Source organism: Camelus ferus, chromosome 17 (assembly GCF_009834535.1).
Source record: "Camelus ferus isolate YT-003-E chromosome 17, BCGSAC_Cfer_1.0, whole genome shotgun sequence".
Lineage (NCBI taxonomy): Eukaryota > Metazoa > Chordata > Mammalia > Artiodactyla > Camelidae > Camelus > Camelus ferus.
In genome coordinates, this window is record NC_045712.1 from 36,044,276 (window position 1) to 36,066,199 (window position 21,924).

General features: G+C 44.3%; 1 protein-coding gene across 5 annotated transcripts in view; it reads right to left on the reverse strand.

The window, feature by feature from the left end:
- TAMM41 (TAM41 mitochondrial translocator assembly and maintenance homolog) overlaps positions 1-722 on the reverse strand; it is a 219,933-nt gene extending 219,211 nt beyond the window's left edge. For all 5 annotated transcript variants that reach the window (XM_032458987.1, XM_032458988.1, XM_032458990.1 and 2 more), the window contains exon 1: positions 343-722. In XM_032458987.1, coding sequence (XP_032314878.1) covers positions 343-477 — 135 coding nt within the window. In that variant the 5' untranslated portion in view covers positions 478-722. The remainder of the gene's footprint in view (positions 1-342) is intronic.
- Between the last annotated feature and the right edge of the window lie 21,202 nt (positions 723-21,924).

Consider the following 21,924-nt stretch of genomic DNA (forward strand, 5'->3'; position numbering starts at 1 on the left):
TTAAATCTGAATCTCCCCAGTTGGAACCCAGGCATCAGTATTTTCTTTTTAAAGGTTCCCAGAAAACTCCAATATTCAGTCAAGGCTGGGAACACTGAACAAATATTTCTTTTCCTTTCCTCCGTCTTGCCCCGGCTTTTCCCTCCACCTAACTGCATCTCTTGCTCTGGACCGAAGCGGACTCCTACGTATCCTTCAAAACTCAGCTCACGCTGTCGTTACACCGGGAGCACTTTCGGAAGGTTTGTACTCTGCTAGTTGACACGAGGGCTGCGCAGAGCAGAGGGGCAGCTCTAGGGCTCCGGAGGGGTCATTCCCGGCGCGGGGCTGGCGTGGGCTCACCTTCTGGTTTGAGCAGGGCCCTGCCTGGCGGTACACCCCGGAGCCGTAGGCGAAAGCCAGGCTCAGCTCCTCGGGGAAGTGAGACAGGATCTTGCGGAAGGCCACCCCCGAGCTGTGCAGCGCCTGCAGCGCCATGGGGCCGGGCCAGAGTCGGGGACCCCTGGCGGAGCAGAGGACAGCGGGGCACCGGTACCCCGCAGAGCGTGGGAGAGGGAAGTCGGGGCCCCGCCCCACAGGAGAAGGCTGGCGCCGGGGCTGGGAAGCGCAGGGGCCCGCAAGGACTCGGGGCGGTGGGCCGGTCCCACACGAGGCCGGGTAGAGAAGGAAGGAGGTGGGCGCCGCGGTCGCGCCGGTCAGGCGGCCACCCCGGGCCACGCCCCCCCCCCCCCCGCACGCACACGTGCTCCGAAGACGCAAGAGCGGGCGCTCGCCCGCTGGTGGGGACGCGAGGCCTCCGCAGAGACCCCTGGTGGTCGGAGGAGCGAGTGCAGGCTGTCTGTCTGGGATCGTGACTTGGACATATGGGTAGAGGGAGTGACAGCTGGTCGAACTGCTTTTGAACCTTAAAAGTTCTTTTTTGTTCTCACCTCAAGTCACATTTTAATAAATGACTATAAAGTCATGCCTGTAGTATTGCAAAAGATCTTTTTGATGAGGTGAAATTCACATAACATAAAATTGTACATTTAGTACATTGACGATGAAGCAGTACATTCAGAATGTTGCGCATCCGTTGTCTCCGTCCAGCTCCAAAATTGCAGAAAATTTTGAAGTCTTAGGAAACACAAATAAGAGTAAAGTCATGCCCAATCCCACCATCCAGAGATAATCGCTATTAAGATTTTGCTTTGCTTTCTTTCCATTAAAACCTTTTTCAAATCCAATAATGAGTATGACAGTGCTCCTTAAGTGGTTAAAAAAAAGAAAAAAGAAAAGAAGGAAGAAAAAAACTGCACCAAGTTTCTCTGATATTTGTATTTAATTTTAAGGGCGGGGAAGTCTCTGCCCCTTTGCCTTGTGGATTGGGCTCACCAAAGGGCACATTACATGCAGTTTATGGTGGAAACGGGACCCCAGTTGAGAGCTCACCTCTTTATGTATGACTAGAGAAACCAGCTCAAGATCACAGCGCCTTTCAGGATGTAGTTCGACTTCCAGGACAGAGACTTTACAGATACTCTTCCCTTCTCCCCTGGAGCGCACAGCCTGTCAACAACAACGGAAGTAGTATGTAGAGCTAAATTTGGGTAACGTTGATGCATTCCACATGCAATTTTCATTGATTCCCTTGTGGAAGGAGGTGCCTTGTGAGAGGAGGTGATTGCCTTCATTTTGCAGATGAAGAAGCTAAGCGGTTCAGAAAGCAATGTGCTTAGGATCCCATCAGCCCGCGGCGAAACTGGAATGAAAAACCTGAGCTCCGTGTCCTACAATTTTACTCTGTCCTTGAAGGGTTTTGAGCAGGGAGCTGTCAGGCTCAAATGCTGGGCTGGATCAAAGTGAGGACAGAAGAGGCAGGGAGACCAGTTGGGAACCTGTTACCGTAGTTTCACTGTGAACTAAGTTGCCTAGCCTGGGCAGGCAAGGATGGAATGAAATCAATTTGAAAAAGTGGTGATTGGAATTCAAACTCTGGGCCCAGAACTGGAGCAAGTGCTGAGGATTTGAGATGACCAGAACAGGCCTGCTGCCTTGCAGGAGAGCAGGGTCTGCGGAGGAGAGAGTCAAGCGGACCCAGAGTGTATGGTGCAGTGATGAAGCCGGTTTCCCAGCGCCCCGCAGGAACCCTGAGGAGGGAGCGTCCATCAGTTCTTGCTGTGCAGGAAGGGACGGAGGAGATTTCGCACTGATGGCCTCTAAGCCCGGGCTTGAGGGATGGGTAAGAGTTTACCATGCAGAAGATAGATGTGAGATTCTACCAAGGAAACATCTATAGGACAATAACCATAGGTGACAGTTGCTTATTTATTTTCTATTCCTGAGCACTTTCTCTCCTTATCTCTTCTCATCGTTCCAAAGAGCGCCTAGAGGCAGGTTTTCTTAGACGATCATTTTCATGTGAGGAAACAAGGAGGAAATGCCAAAGCAGCTGGTTTTACTCCATCAGCCGTTGTCAAGGCGCCACAGCCGTCGCCACCTAGAGGCCAGAATGAGGACAGCAGAAGGGAGACTGCGGCTCAGCCTCCCAATGTGAACACAGGCATTCGGGTTCATTTCGACTAAATACCACCCTTGCCCGGATTGTCAGAATCGAAATGCACTCATCAGGGAGTTAAACTGAAAGCTTTCACCTAAAGTCTGTAAAGAAGTATCTGCCAGCCATGTTTCTTTTCTTTTTTTCTTTCCTCCCTTGAGGAAATAATTCAGCTTTGTTCTGTTTTTTCTTCTTCTTCTTCTTCCTTCTGTTTGCAAAAGTAATCCACACTCATAAAAATGTAAACATTACAAAAATATGTATACCGTCCCCAGAGATCGCCACTGGTAATCTTTGGCACATCTTCCTCCACATGTTTTTCTATGAATATATTAACATTAAAAACATTTTTAAATGGAAGCATTTAAGAGATACTCTTTTGCAGTTAGCTTTTTCCCACTTAAACCGTCAGGGACGTCTTTCCATCTATCTCATTCCATTTATTGGCAACATTTTCTAAAATACGGACATGTCATCATTTGTTTAAACATTTTCACGTTGATGGATGTAGATTATTTCCACTTTTTTAATACAAGCAAACAAGGCTCCAGTTAACATCCTTGTACATGGCACTTTGGTATATGTGCAAATATTGCTGTAAAATAGATTCTTAGAAGTGGACTTGCTGGGTCAAAATGTCAGCACATTGCTAAAGTCCCCTCCAAAAAATTATACCAATTCACATTCTCATCATTGGGGTTTGGCCCTTGACATAAATAAAGATTCTGCAATGTTTCTCCATTTTTCTCCCTTGCAGACTTTCACACATAATTGATTTTCAGTGATTTTCATTTTTATAAACACATTCTTTCCTGATAATGCAAAAGCACCAGCTGGAAAGTTCCATCACGTTCCTGAGTGCATTTCGCTTCTCCCCAGGAAGAGGCAGAAGCAATGTAGCAGAGAACACATTTGTATTCTTCAGCAGAAATCTCCCTGCTATCCTAGCAGCTCACCCGCTTCCTTTTAAATCACCGTGGCTTGCTAAGTTAGAAGCTGTTGAAAAGCCCTCATGTTCTATTTAATTGCTTTAGGGTTCTACGCACTCTCACACCAGTGAAATAAAAACATTGGGGTGCCATTTTAAAATACAGATAAATGCCACGTGATTTGAGTGCATGGTGAGCCTCCTCTTTCTGATTTATCCAGCTGTTGGCTTTGTACTCCTTAACAATGACCTTGTCAGGCTAGGAGAATATTCGCCTATTCCATTTTTTTAAAAAAGCCCTGTAAAATCTCTAGAACTTTTATGCCTTTGTTTTTCTTCTAATCAATGTTTAAATAAAGGATATACATTATTTGGGAAGAGAAAGTCCAAGCTCTGTGTTTCTTATGATTAACCACGTATTCAATTTACCTGCTAACAGAGGTAAAGGAGAGGGGTCCTGATCTCTGTCTCACCAGAGCTGGGTCCCCCTGCCACACCTGTCCATTCTCAGTTGACTGATGTGTCATGACTGGGCCAGACTGAGCTCATCTTTCACACAGCTTTAGTCTCTGATCAGGGGCCCTAAGGTATCTCCTGAGTTTGAATCTGGGCCCCCGGAGTTAATAGCTGGGTGACTCTCTGTGCCTTCTTTTCCTCATTTGTAGAATGGGCACACGAATAACACCTGCCTTACAGGATTGTTGGGACAGCCAATGAGATAGTATCCAGTACGTACAGAGGATGACATAAGAGTAAGCTCAGTAAATGTTCTCTGTCCTATTGAATTCTTAAGAGACAATGTACAAGAAGAATTAAGAAGCAAAATTACACCTAGTATCTCTCTGGCACTTAGCATTTTACACAAAGAAGTTTTCCAGATGTGATTTTATTTAATTCTTACATCCTGGGAAATGAGTGGTTACTAGTCCAATTTGACAGATGGGTAAACTGAAGCGTTGAAAAATGAAGTGATTTGCTTGAAGTCACAGAGCTAACACCAGCCCCTGCCAATACAGTCTCCAAGTCTAATCTTCTCCTCCTGTATCATAAAAATAACGCAAGCTGTTGACTATCCTGAGGGATTCATTGACTCATTCATTTTCTCATTGAAGTCTTCCTCATACTCCCAGCTCAAATATTACCTCCTTCTAGTCAGAAGTAATTGCTCTGTCCTCCATGCCCACATAAACTTTGCTTATAGGTCTGCAGCCCTGGTCTTAAATATCGGATGCGTCCATCAAGAACAGCCATGAAGACTTGGGGACTCTGAGGTCAGGGACCAAATCTGGCTTATCTTTCTACCCTTGAGTGCCTAGCACATGCCTGAAACAAAATTTCTGCAGTTGAGGACGTCATAGGCTTATGACAAAAATAAGCCACGTATACAAAGCAATTACAGTAAAATACAGAGGTGGTCTGTACCACAACTGTGGTAAGACAGTGCTTCAGGGTTTCTGGGGAAGCTTCTTGGTGGCAGGGTTGGAGGTGTTGGGAGGAGGGATGGTGACATTTGGGCTAGGTCCTGAAAGATGACCAGCAATTCATCAGATAGGAAAGAGTAATGAAAATATTCTAGAGAGAAAGAACAATCTCTCCATTAGGTCTTGAAATTCTCACTCTGGGAGGACACTATGTTTTCCCATAATGTTCTAGATCACAGACTCTTATAGTACCAAAGAAATGAATGAATAATGGTAGAATTTCAGGGAACTGTGCAGGTTTCTCATCTGAGAAGAGTATAATATAGTGGTCAAGAGTGTGGACTCTGGATCCAGACTGCCTGGCTTGAATCCTGGCTCAGCCACTTATCCATGTGACCTTGGGCAAGTAGCTCTGTGCCTCAGTTTCCACACGTATAAAATGGGGATAATAGTAGTGCTTACCTCAAAGGGTTGTCACCATGATTATATTGGTTAACATACATGTCGCTTGGAAAATTACTTGCCGTGTAGTGATGGCCATGTATGCATTTGCTATTATTATTATTATTACTACTATTAATCTACTGTCCCCGAAATTCAAGCAAGTCAACAACTGTCTACTTTATAGCTTTGTAAAACTGGCCCTGAATTTTAGGAGAAACTGAATTAGCAAGGAACCCAGTTAGAAGAGAAAGAATTAATTACTCTACACCCTTGGCCAGAAAGCTGAGGATTTATTTATTTGTTTCTCACTTCCAATGAGTACACCTATATTTGGGATCAAGAAAGAGAAAAATTGACAAGTTTTCCCCACCCCTTTGGGTCATCCCTGCTTTGATAAGAGAGGAAGTGCCCCGCCTCAGAGTTTCAGGCTCCTATGAGTCCCTTTTGCCGCCATCGTCATTGTCACTGCCACACAACTGCCTGGGGACTAGTGCGCAGGAGCTGAGAAAAGAAAACTAAGAAGAAAAAACACCCAGAGAGTTCCCCCACTTTCCTGAGCATCAGGACACCCTATCCTGCTCCCACTGCCATAACTAGAAGATTTCTCTCCGGCTACGTGAATGTCCACTTACAGGGTGAAGCTGTATTGAGTCCAGGCTGGGAGAAATTAGAGTTAAAAAAAAAAAAAAGGTAGTATACTCTCTTTCAGGTTAGTGGTGCTTTGAACCCTAGCCTCCTTTCTAATTTGACTGCTAGTATTTACTTTTTGGAGACACCAAATAACTGTGACAAGCATCATGCCTAGGTTTTGTCGCTGCACTCAGTGGGTGAGAGAGGGCAGAGGCCCCTACTCCATCCTGCTCAGAGCAAAACTCCTCTAACATTATTTAGATGTGAAACTGAGGCCCTGAGAGATGAATGAAGCATCTTTAAAGTTACACAGAAGTGATGAAGCCAGGATTTGAAAACAAGTCTGTATGAATTCAATCTATACTAACAGCCTGCATGTTACATTTTTTTTAAAGCCAAGTTTATTCAGGTGTGATTCAGTTACAGTAAAAGTCATTTTTTTTCAGGTGTACTGTTCAATGAGTTGTGACAAATATATGACTGTGTAATTGCAACAGAGCAGAACACGATGGGGCCTTTCCAGGACAGATCCGCTCCGTGTCCTCTGCCTGTGTCTTGTCTGTAGAAAAAGTTTAGGGCAAAGAATAAATTTAATCAGAGAAGTGTGAAAATGCAGAAGCAAAGGAAAGCAGTCAAACGAGACTGAACAATAACAGTTTAGTCATTAAACAAAGCCAAGGACCTTTAGTTTCTTCTCAAGGGCTATGGATAATATTGAGCCATATCTTTTGAGCTGTTTTCTGGACACCGACACCCCCACCAAGTGGAAGAAGTTAACTACATGATCACCAGACTGTAGCCGTGATATAAGCTGTCATGGTTCTGAGAACTGGTCTCAAGGAAATGGAAACAAACCAACAAACCTGGAAGTCTGAACTGAAGGTTGAGTGTACTTAAAACAATCAACACGACGCTGAGCCGACCATTGCATGATCAATTACTGGGTGACTCTCCGAGCTGACTGTGCGGTCCTGCACTCAGCCCCTCCCGCTGCCTACACACCCTGAAACTCCCCTTCAAAACCTCTTGCCCCCGATCGGCAGCGGGGAGCTAGCCTTTGGGCACAAGTGAGCCTGTCTTCTCCCCGAGCTGCTGGCCTCTAGAATAAAGCAACCTTTCCTTTCTGCCAGCGCTTGCTTCTTGAGCATTGGTTTTTGAGTGGCGAGCAGCCAGAGCTGAGTTTCGGTAACATAACCACCACTATGGAGAATATTTCCATCGCTGCAGAAAGCTCCCCCAGGCTGCTTTCTAGTTAGTGTCCTACCTGTGTCCCCAGGTCTGGGCAGTGACTGACAGGATTCCTGTCTGTATAGTTTTGCTTTTTTTGGAATGTTATACAATGCTGTATAACGGCATCGCATGGAATGTAGGTTATCGTCTCTGGCTTCTTTCATTTAGCATCACTGCTTTTGACATTCATCTGTGATGTGTGTGTATGAGTGTTTTGTTCCTTTTTATTTCTGAGTGGTATTCTGTTGTATGGCTGCACTGCAATTTGTTTATCCATTCACCTGCTGATGCAAATTAGATTGGATTGTTTCTGGTTTTAGAAAATTATGAGTAAAGGCTACAATCTTAATCACTATACTGTGTGTCTAACATAATTAGATATAAATGGAACCTTCAAGATGGGCTGGCTTAGTTGACTCCAACGACCTTCATTTATTTACTAGATGTTGGATCCTGTGCTGGGCGTTTTATATGCACTATCTTATTTAACCTAAAGCATATAATGTTTCTGTGTTTACAATGCTCCGGTAACTTCCCAACCTTCTCATCACTAAGGACTCATTTTTATGAGTTGTGGTGTGCTCACTCAACACATATTTTATGAGTACGTGTGTGTGTGCCAAGCACTGACCGGACCCTGGGTCTGTAAGAGCAAAAAGAGACATGGTCTCTGCCTTCTTAAGGTTTACAATCTACTGTAGCCACACCTCGTGGAAACTTCTGAAATAATTTCTGTTGTACAAACTGCATTTATTAAATGTAACTCCGTTTCTTTGTCTGTAGAACCCTCGGGGTTAGAGTGTGACCACAGGATTAGCAAACAAACGGTTTCTGTTCCCACCCTTATGCTTTGAGAGATGTATCCATTTGGCTTCTTTCTGCTACACGCAGCAGGTCTGGATTCAAAGCAGCTTACAATAAATTCAGGGCTAAAGTAGGCTTCCGGCGTAGAGCAGGGCTCTGGTTACATTTTTCTCTTCTCCCCTAGGGTCTAAGCCTCCTCTCGCTTGGCTTCTTGGTTTTAGGATGGTTGCTGGTATCAACTGAACCAGATGCTTTCTTGAAAACTCCATGCCTATTGTTAAAATGGTCACACTGCCCAAGGCAATCTACAGATTTAATGCAATCCCTATCCAATTACCCAGGACATATTTCACAGAACTAGAAAAAAACATAATAAAATTCATATGGAACCATCAAAGACCTAGAATTGCCAAAGCATTACTGAAGAGAAAGAAAGAGGCTGGAGGAATAACTCTCCCAGACTTCAGACAATACTATAGAGCTACAGTCATCAAGACAGCATGGTATTGGTACCAAAACAGACATATAGACCAATGGAACAGAATAGAGAGCCCAGAAATGAACCCACAAACTTTTGGTCAACTCATCTTTGACAAAGGAGGCAAGAATATACATTGGAATAAAGACAGTCTCTTCAGCAAATGGTGTTGGGAAAACTGGACAGCAGCATGTAAAACAATGAAGCTAGAACACTCCCTTATACCATATACAAAAATCAACTCAAAATGGATTAAAGACTTAAACATAAGACAAGATACAATAAACCTCCTAGAGGAAAACATAGGCAAAACATTATCTGACATACATTTCAAAAATTTTCTCCTAGAAGAAATAAAAGCAAGAATAAACAAATGGGACCTAATGAAACTTACAAGCTTCTGCACAGCAAAGGAAACCAGAAACAAAACAAGAAGACAACCTACGGAATGGGAGAAAATTTTTGCAAGTGAAACCGACAAAGGCTTGATCTCCAGAATATATAAGCAGCTCATACGACTCAATAAGAAAAAAATAAACAACCCAATCCAAAAATGGGCAGAAGACCTAAACAAGCAATTCTCTAAGGAAGACACACAAATGATCAAAAAGCACATGAAAAAATGCTCAATATCACTAATTATCAGAGAAATGCAAATCAAAACTACAATGAGGTATCACCTCACACCAGTCAGAATGGCCATCATTCAAAAATCCACAAATGACAAATGCTGGAGAGGCTGTGGAGAAAGGGGAACCCTCCTACACTGCTGGTGGGAATGCAGTTTGGTGCAGCCACTATGGAAAACAGTGTGGAGATTCCTCAAAAGACTAGGAATAGACTTACCATATGACCCAGGATCCCACTCCTGGGCTTGTATCCAGAAGGAAATCTACTTCAGGATGACACCTGCACCCCAATGTTCATAGCAGCACTATTTACAATAGCCAAAACATGGAAACAGCCTAAATGTCCATCAACAGGTGACTGGATAAAGAAGAGGTGGTATATTTATACAATGGAATACTACTCAGCCATAAAAACCGACAACATAATGCCATTTGCAGCAACATGGATGCTCCTGGAGAATGTCATTCTAAGTGAAGTAAGCCAGAAAGAGAAAGAAAAATACCATATGAGATCGCTCATATGTGGAATCTAAAAAACAAAAACAAAAACAAACAAACAAACAAAAACAAAGCGTAAATAAAGGACAGAAATAGACTCACAGACAGAGAATACAGACTTGTGGTTACCAGGGGGGTGGAGGGTGGGAAGGGATAGACTGGGATTTCAAAATTGTAGAATAGACTACACTGTATAGCACAGGGAAATATACACAAAATGTTATGATAACTCACAGAGAAAAAAATGTGACAATGAGTGTGTATATGTCCATGAATAACTGAAAAATTGTGCTGAACACTGGAATTTGACACAACATTGTAAAATGATTATAAATCAATAAAAAATGTTAAAAAAAAAAAAAAAAAGAAAACTCCATGCCTGGTGGGATAGATCAAAACTCTCTCCACCTTCCTTATTCCTTTCAGTCTGACTGGGTCACATGCCCACCCGTGGACCAATATCTGTTGACGAGGGAATGACATGCACTGATTGGCTTGAGCCTGGGTACCTGACCCAATCACGGGTGAGGTGGATCGCCTCAGTCTAATAGATGGTCTTCTAAAGCTATGGGTGTTATCAGCTTCCCCACTCCTGGGGGAGGAGTAAATCTCTTGGACAGAAACAAGACCTGCTGGTAAGATCCAGCAACAGCACTTCTGTGTATGTACGCAAAGGGTACTGAAGAGCTATATGCACCCCCATGTTTATTGTAGCTTTATTCACAATAGCCAAGATATGAAAACAGCTTAAGTGCCTGTCAACAGATGAATGCGTAAAGATGATGTTGCTTGTATCTATCGCACACAATGGAAATTATTCAACCATGAGAAAAAAGGAAATCCTGCCATTTGCAACAACACAGACGGACCTTGAGGATATTATGCTTAGCAAGATAGTCAAACAGAGAAGGACAAATACTGTATGATATCCCTTATATGTGGAATCTAAAAAAGCCAGACTCAGAAAAACAGAGAGTAAAAGGCAAGTTACCAGGAGCTGGTGGGTAGGGAGACAGGGCAGTGTTGTTTAAGGGTTCCTGCTTGCAACGAGTGGTAAATGAGTCTTAGAGATCTAATGTACAGTCCAATGAATATGACATGAAACAACAGTGTATCACAATCATCAGACTTGCTAAGAGGCTAGATCTTAATTATTCTAAACACAAAGTAGAAACAGGTTTGTGACCTTAAGTACATTCACATTGCTAGGTATCCACCACCATCACCCATCTCCAGAATCTTTTCATCATTCCAAACTGAAACTCTGCACCCATAAACACTAACTCCCCATTCCTTCCTTCCCCAATCTCTGGAAACCACCACCCTATGTTCTATCTTGATGAATTTGACTACTCTAGGGAACTTGTGTAAGTGGGATCATAAGTATTTGTCCTTTTGTGAGGAGACGCAGAATGAGATTGAGAGGTGAGGGACATGGAAAGAGACGGACAGAGATACAGACCAGGACAGAAGGAGAGATAAGAGACAGAGAATAATTGAGAAAGGGGAAGATTCAAGAAGGTGATGGGAGAGAGGGGTGAGAGATGAGAGAGTGGTAGCAAAGAGGTGGGGCAGAGACAGAGACAGACAGAAACTAAAAGAAATATTGAGATGGAGAAGAGGAGTGGGGATGGGAGATGAAGCATTAAGGAAGTGCAGGGAGCTCAGTCCTGTGGAGTAAACGGTGAGAGATGAGTCTGGAGACAGCAGAAACTGGATCATAAAAGACTTCTTAAAGCAGACTGTCATCTTGCCCACTTCTGGGATTAGGGCTTTATTACCTTGTCCCCATGTACCCCCAATCTAGCAGGGTCTTAGTTTACAATGTCAGCTCAGATCCTGTATTCAACAGTCCTCAAAATATGTCTGTATTTACCTTTCCCTGGAGAACAGTTTTCAGAGTAAGTTGCTGCAGGTCCCTTTAGAGGACGGCTGGGGATCATCACTTTGTGTGCTGGCCGTGGTGCTGAAAGGGTCCTTCCTCCAGGGAAACCCATGCTATTTAGGCAATGAATTCTAGGTCCAGAAACTGGCTGAGGTCTGGAACTGGGCAAGGGATCCAGTTTTTTCTTAAGACGCCTGTCTTAAGCCTCCCGACCATCCCTCCCTGATTTCCTCTGATGATTCAAGCTACCCACCTATTTCGTCTTAGGATGTTGTGCACTATTAACCAGCTCTGTGGCTCAGGCCCCTTGGCTGCCACTCCAGCCCTGCTGTTCACTATGCTAATTGCATCCACCTGGCTTCTGGTGATTAAGTGCCACCACCTGGCCTCTATTTTGTGGTCCTATCATCTCCACTGTTACCAATGAGCCTAGCTTTAACCAGTCTTTCCTTCTGTCAGTCCTGGCTTACAGAGGAGAGCCACCCATCGCTGAATTGTTAGCGACGCTAGTCTTCCTGCCACCAACACATGCTTTACACTCTTAGAAGATGGTATCACCTCTGGGCCTTCCTGTGGCACACAGTCCTCTGGGGGGTCTTTTGGTCTGTCATAGTATATCCACTCCCCTGAACATTTTCATACCTTCTTCTATGGTCAGCTGTGACAATTCCAACTTCACTCAGCATGGGCCATCTCTTTCCCCACAGTTTTAGGAACCTTCCTAAGGGAAAATTTGCACCATCTCTTGGAGTTCTGTGCCAGGGTGTTAATTCCTGTATTTTGGGAGAGTGCTTGGAAATCAATAAAAAATCCAGGATCCAACATTATGTTCTTGATCATAAGCTTCCTTGGTCAAACATCTCCAGAATCCAGTCCTACATGGACCACCCCCCGACTCCTGCAGACATGGGCTTGCTAGTCTTCAGCTCTTTGGGGGCATAGTCCCTTTCCTTCCTTACCCGGACCCACATGCCACCTAGTGATAGGTCCAGTGGCCGGGAGAGAAGGTGGGGCCAGATCCTAAATGGAGGTACCAGTTGTCTGGCTGGGGAGAGGCCTCTCCATGGTTTCTAAGGAAGGGGCTGGGGAACGCTAACTCTTAATAAGAAGGGTGGGCTACTCACACTGACTCAGGGCTTCTAGAGCAGGTCTGGACCAGATGTCCCCTTCCTAAGTGGTGGAGGCCCATTTTTTCCCAGCTGGGGCCCTGAACTTGGCATGACCAAGCTGCCTTGATTAAGCAGTTAATCTCCTCTGGGGCTTGGCCGCTCTGACTCCTGCCCACTGGGCCTGGCCCTCGGCTCTCTCCCCTCCTGCTGCCAGAGATGAGAGCCTCTTTGTAAGCTACAGGAGGATCTTCAGCTTTAACAAGTGGCTTTCAATTGCCTGTTGGTCCAGCAGCTTTTCATGATCCTCAGCAAAGCCATCAGTGGTGTGATTCAATAACCATCTGCAGTGGGTTGAACTGTGGTCCCAAAAGATGTGTCTACCCCAAACCTCCGAATGCAGCCTTACTTGAAAACAGGGTTTTTATGGATATAATTAAGTTAAGGGTCTGGAGATGAGATCATCCTGGATTTAGGTGTGCCCTAAATCCAGGGACTGGTGTCCTTAAAGAGAAAGGAGAGGGAGATCTGAGACACAGAGGCACAGAGAGAAGAAGGCAGTGTGAGGATGGAGGTAGAGGTTGGAGTTATGAAGGCCCGAGAGTTGCCGGGAGCCATGAGGAGAGAGGCATGGAACAGACTGAAGTCAGAGCTTCCAGAATGGTTTTAAACCCCAGGCCTGTTCCACCCCGAGAGCAGTGATGACATCTCCTCCTATGTGTACTGACCATGCACTGCATCACGCACAGCCCAGGTCTTCATACTTGGCAAATGAGGCTGCATGCCATGCTTGGCAGTTTGACCAGGACCAGTTAGCAGTGGCAAGGACTGGACTGGAGCCATAGAAGAAAGTCATTTGCTAACTTTGTGTGTTCTTGGGAAAGGGACAGCCCCTCAGTTTCCACAACTATAAAACGGGATGAGACTGTGCCTCATAGAGTTGCCATGAGGGCCAAAGGAGGTAACACTTGAAAACAGAATTTCTGGCAGGTGAGAATGGAGCGGGTGGACTTAGAAAAATGTGCATCCTGTTGACTACTTTTCCTGGCTGTGATATTTCTGAATCTGAGTTTATTCACGTCATTGGGAAGATTAAATGAGAAACTTTAAATGAAAGTGTTTGCCATAGTACCAGTAGACCCTTAACAATGTGAATTCATTGGTCCTTTCCCCACATTAATCCCTAAGTGGTTGGTAGAGGATGGATGGATGGGTGGGTGGATGGATGGGTGGGTGGATGGATGGGTGGAAGGATGGGTGGATGAAATAGCACTCTACCTACCCTACAGGTTTTCCCAGGACACTGTGCCTGCCTCCACTTACATCATCTTTTTTCACACACACAGAAACTCTCTCCTAGATGGATTTGATTTTCAGTGGTCTGCAGATGAAGAAACCCAGAAATGAGACTCAGTGAGTCTGAGTGATTTGTCCAGGATTCATCTTCTGGGAAGTAGCAAAGCAAGTTTCAAACCCAAGTCTGTCTTAGTCTGAGAAAAGGGGAGGAGTAAAGAGAGGACAGTCAAAAGAGTGAGAAAAAATGAGCTTCCCAGTGGATTTCCAGAGATAGAAAATGAATAGAGATGAACAGAACTGAATTTACTATCCATTACCTCCTTCATTCTTCACATTTACATGGTTGTTAATGATTTCTGCAAAGCTTTTTTTCATTTTCAAAAATTAAACTATAATTTACACAATAAAACTCATCCTTTCTAGTGTACAGTTCTACAAGTCTTGACAAATGTATACAGTTGTGTAATCACCACAATCAAAATATAGAATACCCAAATTTCCCAACCCCTCAACTCCTGGCAACTGCTAATCTGTTTTCTGACCTTACAGTTTTGCCTTTGCGAAAATGTCATATACATGCAATTATATGATACTTGGTTTTTTGAGTCTGGCTTGTTTCACTTGGTGTGTCTGCAGGATATATCTTCCAATGTTTCCTATGCACAGTCCCTTGGTTATAATTCTCATAAACTTTTGTCTTTTTTCTTCCTTAGGATTCAGAAAAAAAAAACACTCTGTAATTTTCCAAAGGCAATTTCTCTTTAAACAGTGGGAGAGGGAATAGGGGAGGAAGGAAGATTTGAGTTGTTTTCTCTTTGAACCTTATATGCCCTAGGAAACACAGCAGAGAGTCTGGTTAACTTTTCATAATGTCAAAGACAAAACCCACACAATCCTAGCTCATCAGTCATTCCTGATTAAACCTTCAGGAGACTCTTCAGAGTCAGGGAGGCAACTGAAGAGAAATGAGTCTTGATTTTAAGCAATGTAAGGACTAAACCCCATAAATAAGGTATTTGCTTGGAAGCTGGTGAGATGGTGAATTGATTAGAGGTGAACAGAGCAGATGGGAGATGACAAGGAAAATGAAAGACGTGACTTCCATTGGTCAGCAGACATGGAGACCAAGGAGCAAGTTCTGTATCTCTCTATCCATCCATCAACCCATTTATCATCCATCTACCCATCCATCAATTAAAGAATTATTTTCTGAGCACATGTGTTATACAAGAGTGAACAGATACAGTCCTCCTCAAGGGGGTCACTGTACGGCTTCCAGATACAGTTGTGTAGGGTGTACACTGCTTAACTTCAGGGGCCACCCTTTACAACGTTGTCCCTTATGAGTTGTACAATGTATAAACCATGCAGCAATGCCACAGTCTAGGGAGGAAAACAGGCAGTTGTGGTACCATATTTAAGGGGAGTAAGAAGGGAGACTGTGGGAGAAGAAAGGAGGGATACGGAAGTCTTTGAACTTGGAAGTGGATTTCACATAAGGCTTCCTAGAGAAAGTGATACCTAAACTGAGCCCTGTGGAAAAATGGGAGTTAGCCAGGTGAAGATGCAGAAGGAAAAGGTCCACGCAGAAGAAACAGCATCTGAAGAGGCCTGGAGACAAGAGAAAACTTGGTACATTCAGGGATCTGTGAATAGTTTATGTGGTTGGAATTAGGGGTGGGGGGAAGAGCGAGAAAAATGACAGATGAGTTTAGAGAGGTTGGCAGGGGCCACACCACAGGGTGTCTCGTAGGGCAGGCTGAGGAGCGTGGACTTTGTCCTGAGGTCAGTGAGGACCAGTCAGAGGAGGGATGTGACATGGTGAGAGTTGCTCTGTAGAGTAATCATTCTTCTGCTGTGTGGAAGGTGGGTGGGAAGGGGACCAGAAGGGAAGCATGGGGTTTAGTTAGGAGGTGGGTAGTCATCCACGTGCAAGGTAAGAGGGCCCAGAGTAAGGTCGTGGTGGTGGGTTTGGAAAGAAGGGGGTGAACGTGAAATAGGGGAGGAGGTAGACTTGTCAGGATTTGGTGATTGGTTAGATAACAGAGGCAACAGAGAGGCTGGGAATGAAGGGTGACTCCAGGTTGCTGGCTCGATCCTTGAGTAGATAATGGGGTCATTGCTGAGCTGAACAAGGGAGGTGAGGCTTGTGGTCAGACAACATTTGGGATGTGCTGAGTCCGAGGTGCCTGTGGGAACCACGGGTGCTGATGAAGACAGCATATACCCTGTTGCTCAGGAGGGTGATGTGGGGTCCTCATACCCTGTGGTCGTGGGAGGTGATCAGGGACCTTGTGAGGAGTGGGCGGAAAAGAAGACCTTGACTAAAACTCCAAGCACTGAATCTAAGGGACACACTGAGGTAAAGGGGAGGAGACCGAGGATAGCGACCCCATTTTCTTCTTCCTGAGCCTCGCGGTTGCCAGGTTTGGCTTTAGCCAAAGTAGAGTGAGGTTGGGGTGATCTATGAGCTCTTAAAATATTCCTCGCTGCACCCCCAGCTATTGGCACAGAGCCTAGAAATCAGAGGTATTCATCTGATGGTGGTTAAAAAAATGATTGAATGAATAAATTAAAAAGTGTGCCTGTAAAGCACTAAGACTTTGAAAACAATATACCAGTGTTTATATATCCAAAAAATGTTGTTCCCTGCAAAGCACTCTCCTTAATGAATATTTATCTCCATGTAGGAAAAGCCTTTTGACGTATACAAACGAAAATAAATAAAGTAGGCAAGCAAAGACAGACACTACATAGAAAAAGATCTATGTATTTGACTACATGAAAGTAAATAATATGATTTTTAAAAAATCGGTAGACTGAAAGGCAAGTGACAAATTAGGGAAAGTGACAAGACACACAAAGAATTAGCTTCTTTATTGTATAAGCATTCCTTATGAACAAGGAAAAAAAAAGAAAAAGATAAATACTTCAATATGAAAATAAGCAAATGTTATGAACAGGCAACCCACAAAAGAACAAACAAGTGACAAACCTATAAAAAGTTCCATCTTGTTAATAATTAAAACATTCACCTTAAAATAACATTTTCATTTGCCAACTGGCAATGAATTTTGAAAGTTTTAAAAGTATACATACTCATCGATCCAGAAATTCTACCTCAAAAATTTGTATTAAGGAACTCATCAGGAATGTGCAAAAAATAGATGAATACTAGAATCTTATTGCATCCTAATTTTAATAACAACAAAACTGGAAACAAGAACAGAAACAGGACGTTACAAATAATTTATGTTTTTGTTTTTAATCTTTGCTATTTTCTACTTTCTACAGTTAAGATAAATGGCCTTTGTAATTCAGAAAACAAATAAATGCTGCTTTTTTTTTTTTTTTTTTTGAAAGGGAAAAAGAAGTCACCTTGACTACAAGTGTTCTTTTGGAAGGCTGCCACTGCTGAAATTTTCCAGAGCCCCCTCTTTAGCCATCTTAAGAGCTAGTTTCCAAGGCACATAGGAAATTGATCATATTACTCTACAGCCATCATTTCATTTTGGAGCAAATACAGCTGGGATTCAGTTCCATCGCCCACCTTATTCCTCTGCCTCTATACCAAATGACTTTAGGGTCTGATGAAAAATCGCTCTCTCGAAGTATGAAAAATTTCCCTTCCTGAAGAATTTGAAAAGGACTGTTGTTTGGATTTTCGGAATATATATATTTTGGAATATGTATATGCTGATCACAGGGCTCGGCATATGGAGCTCAATAAATAGTAGCGGCTGTTAGTCCCATTTTCTTATTTGGTTTTATTTATTTCCGCAGTTGTCTGGGAGGCCAGATTGCCGAGGCCAGATGGGTGAATTCTGCAGCCAATGCTTTTGATAAAAAACTGACTCATTCCATCAGTTTCTTGTTTGTTTGTTTGTTTGTTTGTTTGTTTGTTTGTTTGTTTTGAGGGGTGGACATTCTGTAGCCTCCCATCTGAGAATGTCAAGATCCCAGGACCCAGAGAAGCAAATGAATAATGTCCAGTTAACTGTCTTGGCAGCACCCATGGACTGTGGGAGTGGACACTGTAGTTTCTCAATACACATTAATACATGATCTTTAAGATGAAAGTCTGTGTCTGGGGCTGAGCCTTGGTTGGCCGTCTACGGGTGGGGAGGGGAAGTGCTTCCTCTGCCCCCTGGTGGTACCATCCGGAGAAGACTGAGGATTGCATATGTAGTGTCACCTCTAGACGGAGCCCAAGCTTGTCTTCACCAGCTCCAAAGCTGGGTCTGGATGGAGATGAGAAGATAACTTGAATTAAGAGAGGAGGGTACAGCTCAGTGGTAGAGTGTGTGCCTAGCATGCACGAGGTCCTGGGTTCAATCCCCAGTACCTCCATTAAAAATAAATAATAAATGCAGTCAAACTGTAATAATTCTACATAATAAAACTGGAAAAATAAATAAATAAATAAACCTAATCCCCCCCCCCCCCCCCCAAATAGAGTGAATCAAAACACAGACCTGGGAATACAACAGACCTTCTTTGAAGCCAAGCTCTATATCACTTAAAGCTGCGTGACTTGCACTTGTATCCCAGGGCTGGGCTGCCTCCCCAGCAGGCAGGCTCTGGCGCTGGAAGACCTATCCATGTTGGAGAGAGTGGAGAAGAGGGATGGGCTGGATGACTCAGGAGAGCTGTTTCTGAGCATGGGGCTGCAAAAGAGAACCAGGGAGAGCAAGTGGTTTTCATCTGGCATATTTAGTCTGATTTTGGGAGCAGGGGAAAGTGTTGAGAAGGAAACTGGGACGGCATCCAGGAATGAGTGTTGTGATCCATTAGCAATGTCTGCTGTGGTTGTGGGTTTGGGGGTGGGTGGCACATACACCACGTCTTTGCTCCCTGGTGGCCTGATTAGTGCTGCTCAATCCTGGTCCACGGACCAGGGCTGATCTGTAGGCTGCTTGAAACTGCTCTCCCACTGGGTAAGAAATGACATTAAAAGTAAGTGTTCAAAAAAATTTTTACTGCAATTTGACAGAGTAAGTTTATTGAATCCATTGAATCTAATTGAATCTATTGAATTTATTGAATCTAATAATAAAACATTCAGGCTTTTATTTGTATTTTTTAATTTTTTTCTAGTAATTCAATTTTATTGTATTTTATGAAATTGTCCATGACAGATGGGAGGTGGGGGGAGAATGGTCCTTCATCAAAGAGAGTTTAAGAAGCTCTTGCTGAGAGCTTCGGGCAAAAGGAGTCTTTTCTGCTCCTGCATCGATCACCAAGCTTGTCAGAAAAGGAGACAACAAAGTAAGAGGATGCGTGCTGTTCAGATTTCCTCATCCCTCCCCGAGGAGGCTGCGCCGGAAGCGGCTTGCGGAGAGTTCCAAGTTTGGGGTCCTGGCTGCCTTTGCCTCAGAGAACAGTCCACAGACCAAATATTCCCATTTGCCGTTTCTCTTTCTGTCCTCCCAAAGGTTCATTGCTTTGGGGAAAGCTGAGGCAGCTCAACAAACACGACAGAAGTTCTCACAAAAAGTTCCCGAGATGGAATTGCTGCCGGCGGCAGGGAAGGCACACGCCCAGGTGTCCGCAGGGCGCTGGGGTGGCGGGGCCCGGGATGCGCCCCGCGATGCACCCCAGAATGACCTGCTGCACGTGGGGAGGGCTGCCTGCTGGCTCAGGCCGGGATCCTAGCGCTCAGGGTATGTTTACCTCCTCTGTTCAACCTAACTGGTGATTTGGGCAATCTGATTTCTACAGCAGTTGAGCAGCATAGGGAATGATAACTCCTGGTAAGTCATTTATATGGAAATCACGAAAGAAGAAGCCGATGGTAGGGGAAAGCAGAGACTCTAAAGGCTCAGCAGAAAACTGTAATCATGTAGGCAGACAAGGTACAGGAAGGATGGGTGGGTGGATGACAGCCCTGCCCCTCACCTGGGAGCTCTTTCCACTCAGCCAGCGTGAGAGCATCTTCTCTGCAGCCAAGGCTTCGCCCTGTGGCTCCAGATGCTCCCTTCTCCGGGTGTGGGAGACCAGCGCTGGTAGAGGCCGCTCCTCCTGGTGGTCCAGCGCCCGGGCTGGAGTCACGCAGACCTGGGCTCAGACCCTGATCACTGCTTACCGACTGCCATCTGGGGCAGGTTGCCTCACCTTGAGACGCAGTTTCCCCATCATTAATGTGGGATGGTTTTGGGACCTCCTCTTGGGGTACTCGGGATCTAAGCCCATAAACACTGAGGGACAAGTGCCCACTGGGCATTCCCCTAGCACATTCTCGTGGGTGGGCTCTGAAGAGCCGAGCTGTGCTGACAGTGAGAGGCCATCTGGTCCAGCTGTCACGTTTTCAGAGGGGGACACTGAAGCCCAGAGAAGGGTGCGGCATTGCCTAAGGTTAATTTGCCAAGTAGCATCAGGATTGGGCCTAGACCCAGGGTGGTTTGTTTTTTTTTTAATTAAAAAATTTGTTCTCCTTAATGGAGGCACTGGGGATTGAACCCAGGACCTCGCGCACGCCAAACATATGCTTACCCTCCCCCGACCTCCTTAGACCCAAGTTTCTTGACTTGCCAGTTAGCTTAAAAAAAAAAAATCAAAACTGCTTTGTCATGCAAGTTCAAAAGTGCTCTGAAAGCAAAACGGTTTCCTAGTTTCCAACTTCCGTGGGTAGCCAGGGTTCCAGCTCAAGAGTGAATGGGGATTCAGATCAGAATCCCAGCTCACTCGAACACCAGTGCAACCTGAGAGAGAAGCCATCCTCAGGAGAGAGGGTGCCTAGCATAACGAGCTTGCTTGCTGGAAAATTCTGATCTCCGGATGGGGCCACGTGCACCACGTGGTGGTTCCCGCTTGGTTCTAGGCTCAACCTCAGATGCTTGTGCCAAGGTCCTTGCAAAGGAGAAGATTGTAAGTGGTCTGTTTTATTAAAAGTTCTATAATGTTTTGAGCACAAGGAGCACTGTTCTATGACAGTTCTAACAGAGGGTAGCAGGAAAGCAGGTGAGAAGCATTGGCTCCACTTGGCTGCTACCTCACAGGGCAGCCTGACCCACCTGGAGGCTTCAGTTGTGCAGAGGGACCCAGGGAGGGAGGGCAGGTGAGCCTGTCATGGAGGAGGTAAGTCTATTTGAGTTGTAGTTGACACGGCTCGTTGCCTCGCCAGTACCATGTCCTCTTTGCTAACTGAACTGCCATCTTGTTTAAAGAGGCAATGTGTCTGGCCCAGATTATGGATTTATAATAATTCCATACCTTCCTTTCCCAGGCTCCCTTGATGTTAAGGAATGACCAGGTTAGGGTCTGGATACTTCTGAGAAAATATTCAGGGTGTAAACGTAGGGGGTTCTGGTCCCTTTCCTTTTTCTTCACACCTTGAATGTGATGTGATGGCTGGAGCTGCAGCAGCTATTTATTTAGAATCTCCATGTGGTGATTCAGGCAAAACAAAGGAACACAAAACACTCTCTTGTTTGTATAGGTCACAAAGGTCAGGTTTTCTGTCCTTGGGGGGCAGAACACAAGGAAAGATACCTGCTGTGGGATCCCAGGAAAGTTTGACTCGAGAGGAAAGGGAGTTCTACAGAGAGCTCTGTTCTGCACAGCAATTTGGATCATAGCATAGTACTTAAGTAATGAGCTCTGAAGTGAGAAAGATTAATAAGAGGCATAGCTATTGGAAAGGAAGCAACAAGTATGTCACCATTTGTAAGTATTATAATTGTATATGTGAAAAATCCTGAAGAATTGACATGAAATTATTAAGCTAATAAGTAAATTTAGCACTGGATATAAAGGCAATGTACACAAATCATTTTATTTCTAACTGCTAGCAACAAACCAAAAAGGAAAAAATTTTAAATCCACTTATAATGGCATAAAAGACATCAAATACTTAGGAATAAATTGAATGAAAGGTGTATACTACCTTTAAAAAAAAAAAAAACCTTAGGAAACATTATGGAGAGAAAGTAAAGAAGATCTAAAAAAAAAAAAAAATGAAGCGATATTTCATTTGGAAGACTCACTGTTGTGAAGATGACAATTCTCACTGCATCTACTCATACTTTTAATGCAGTCCC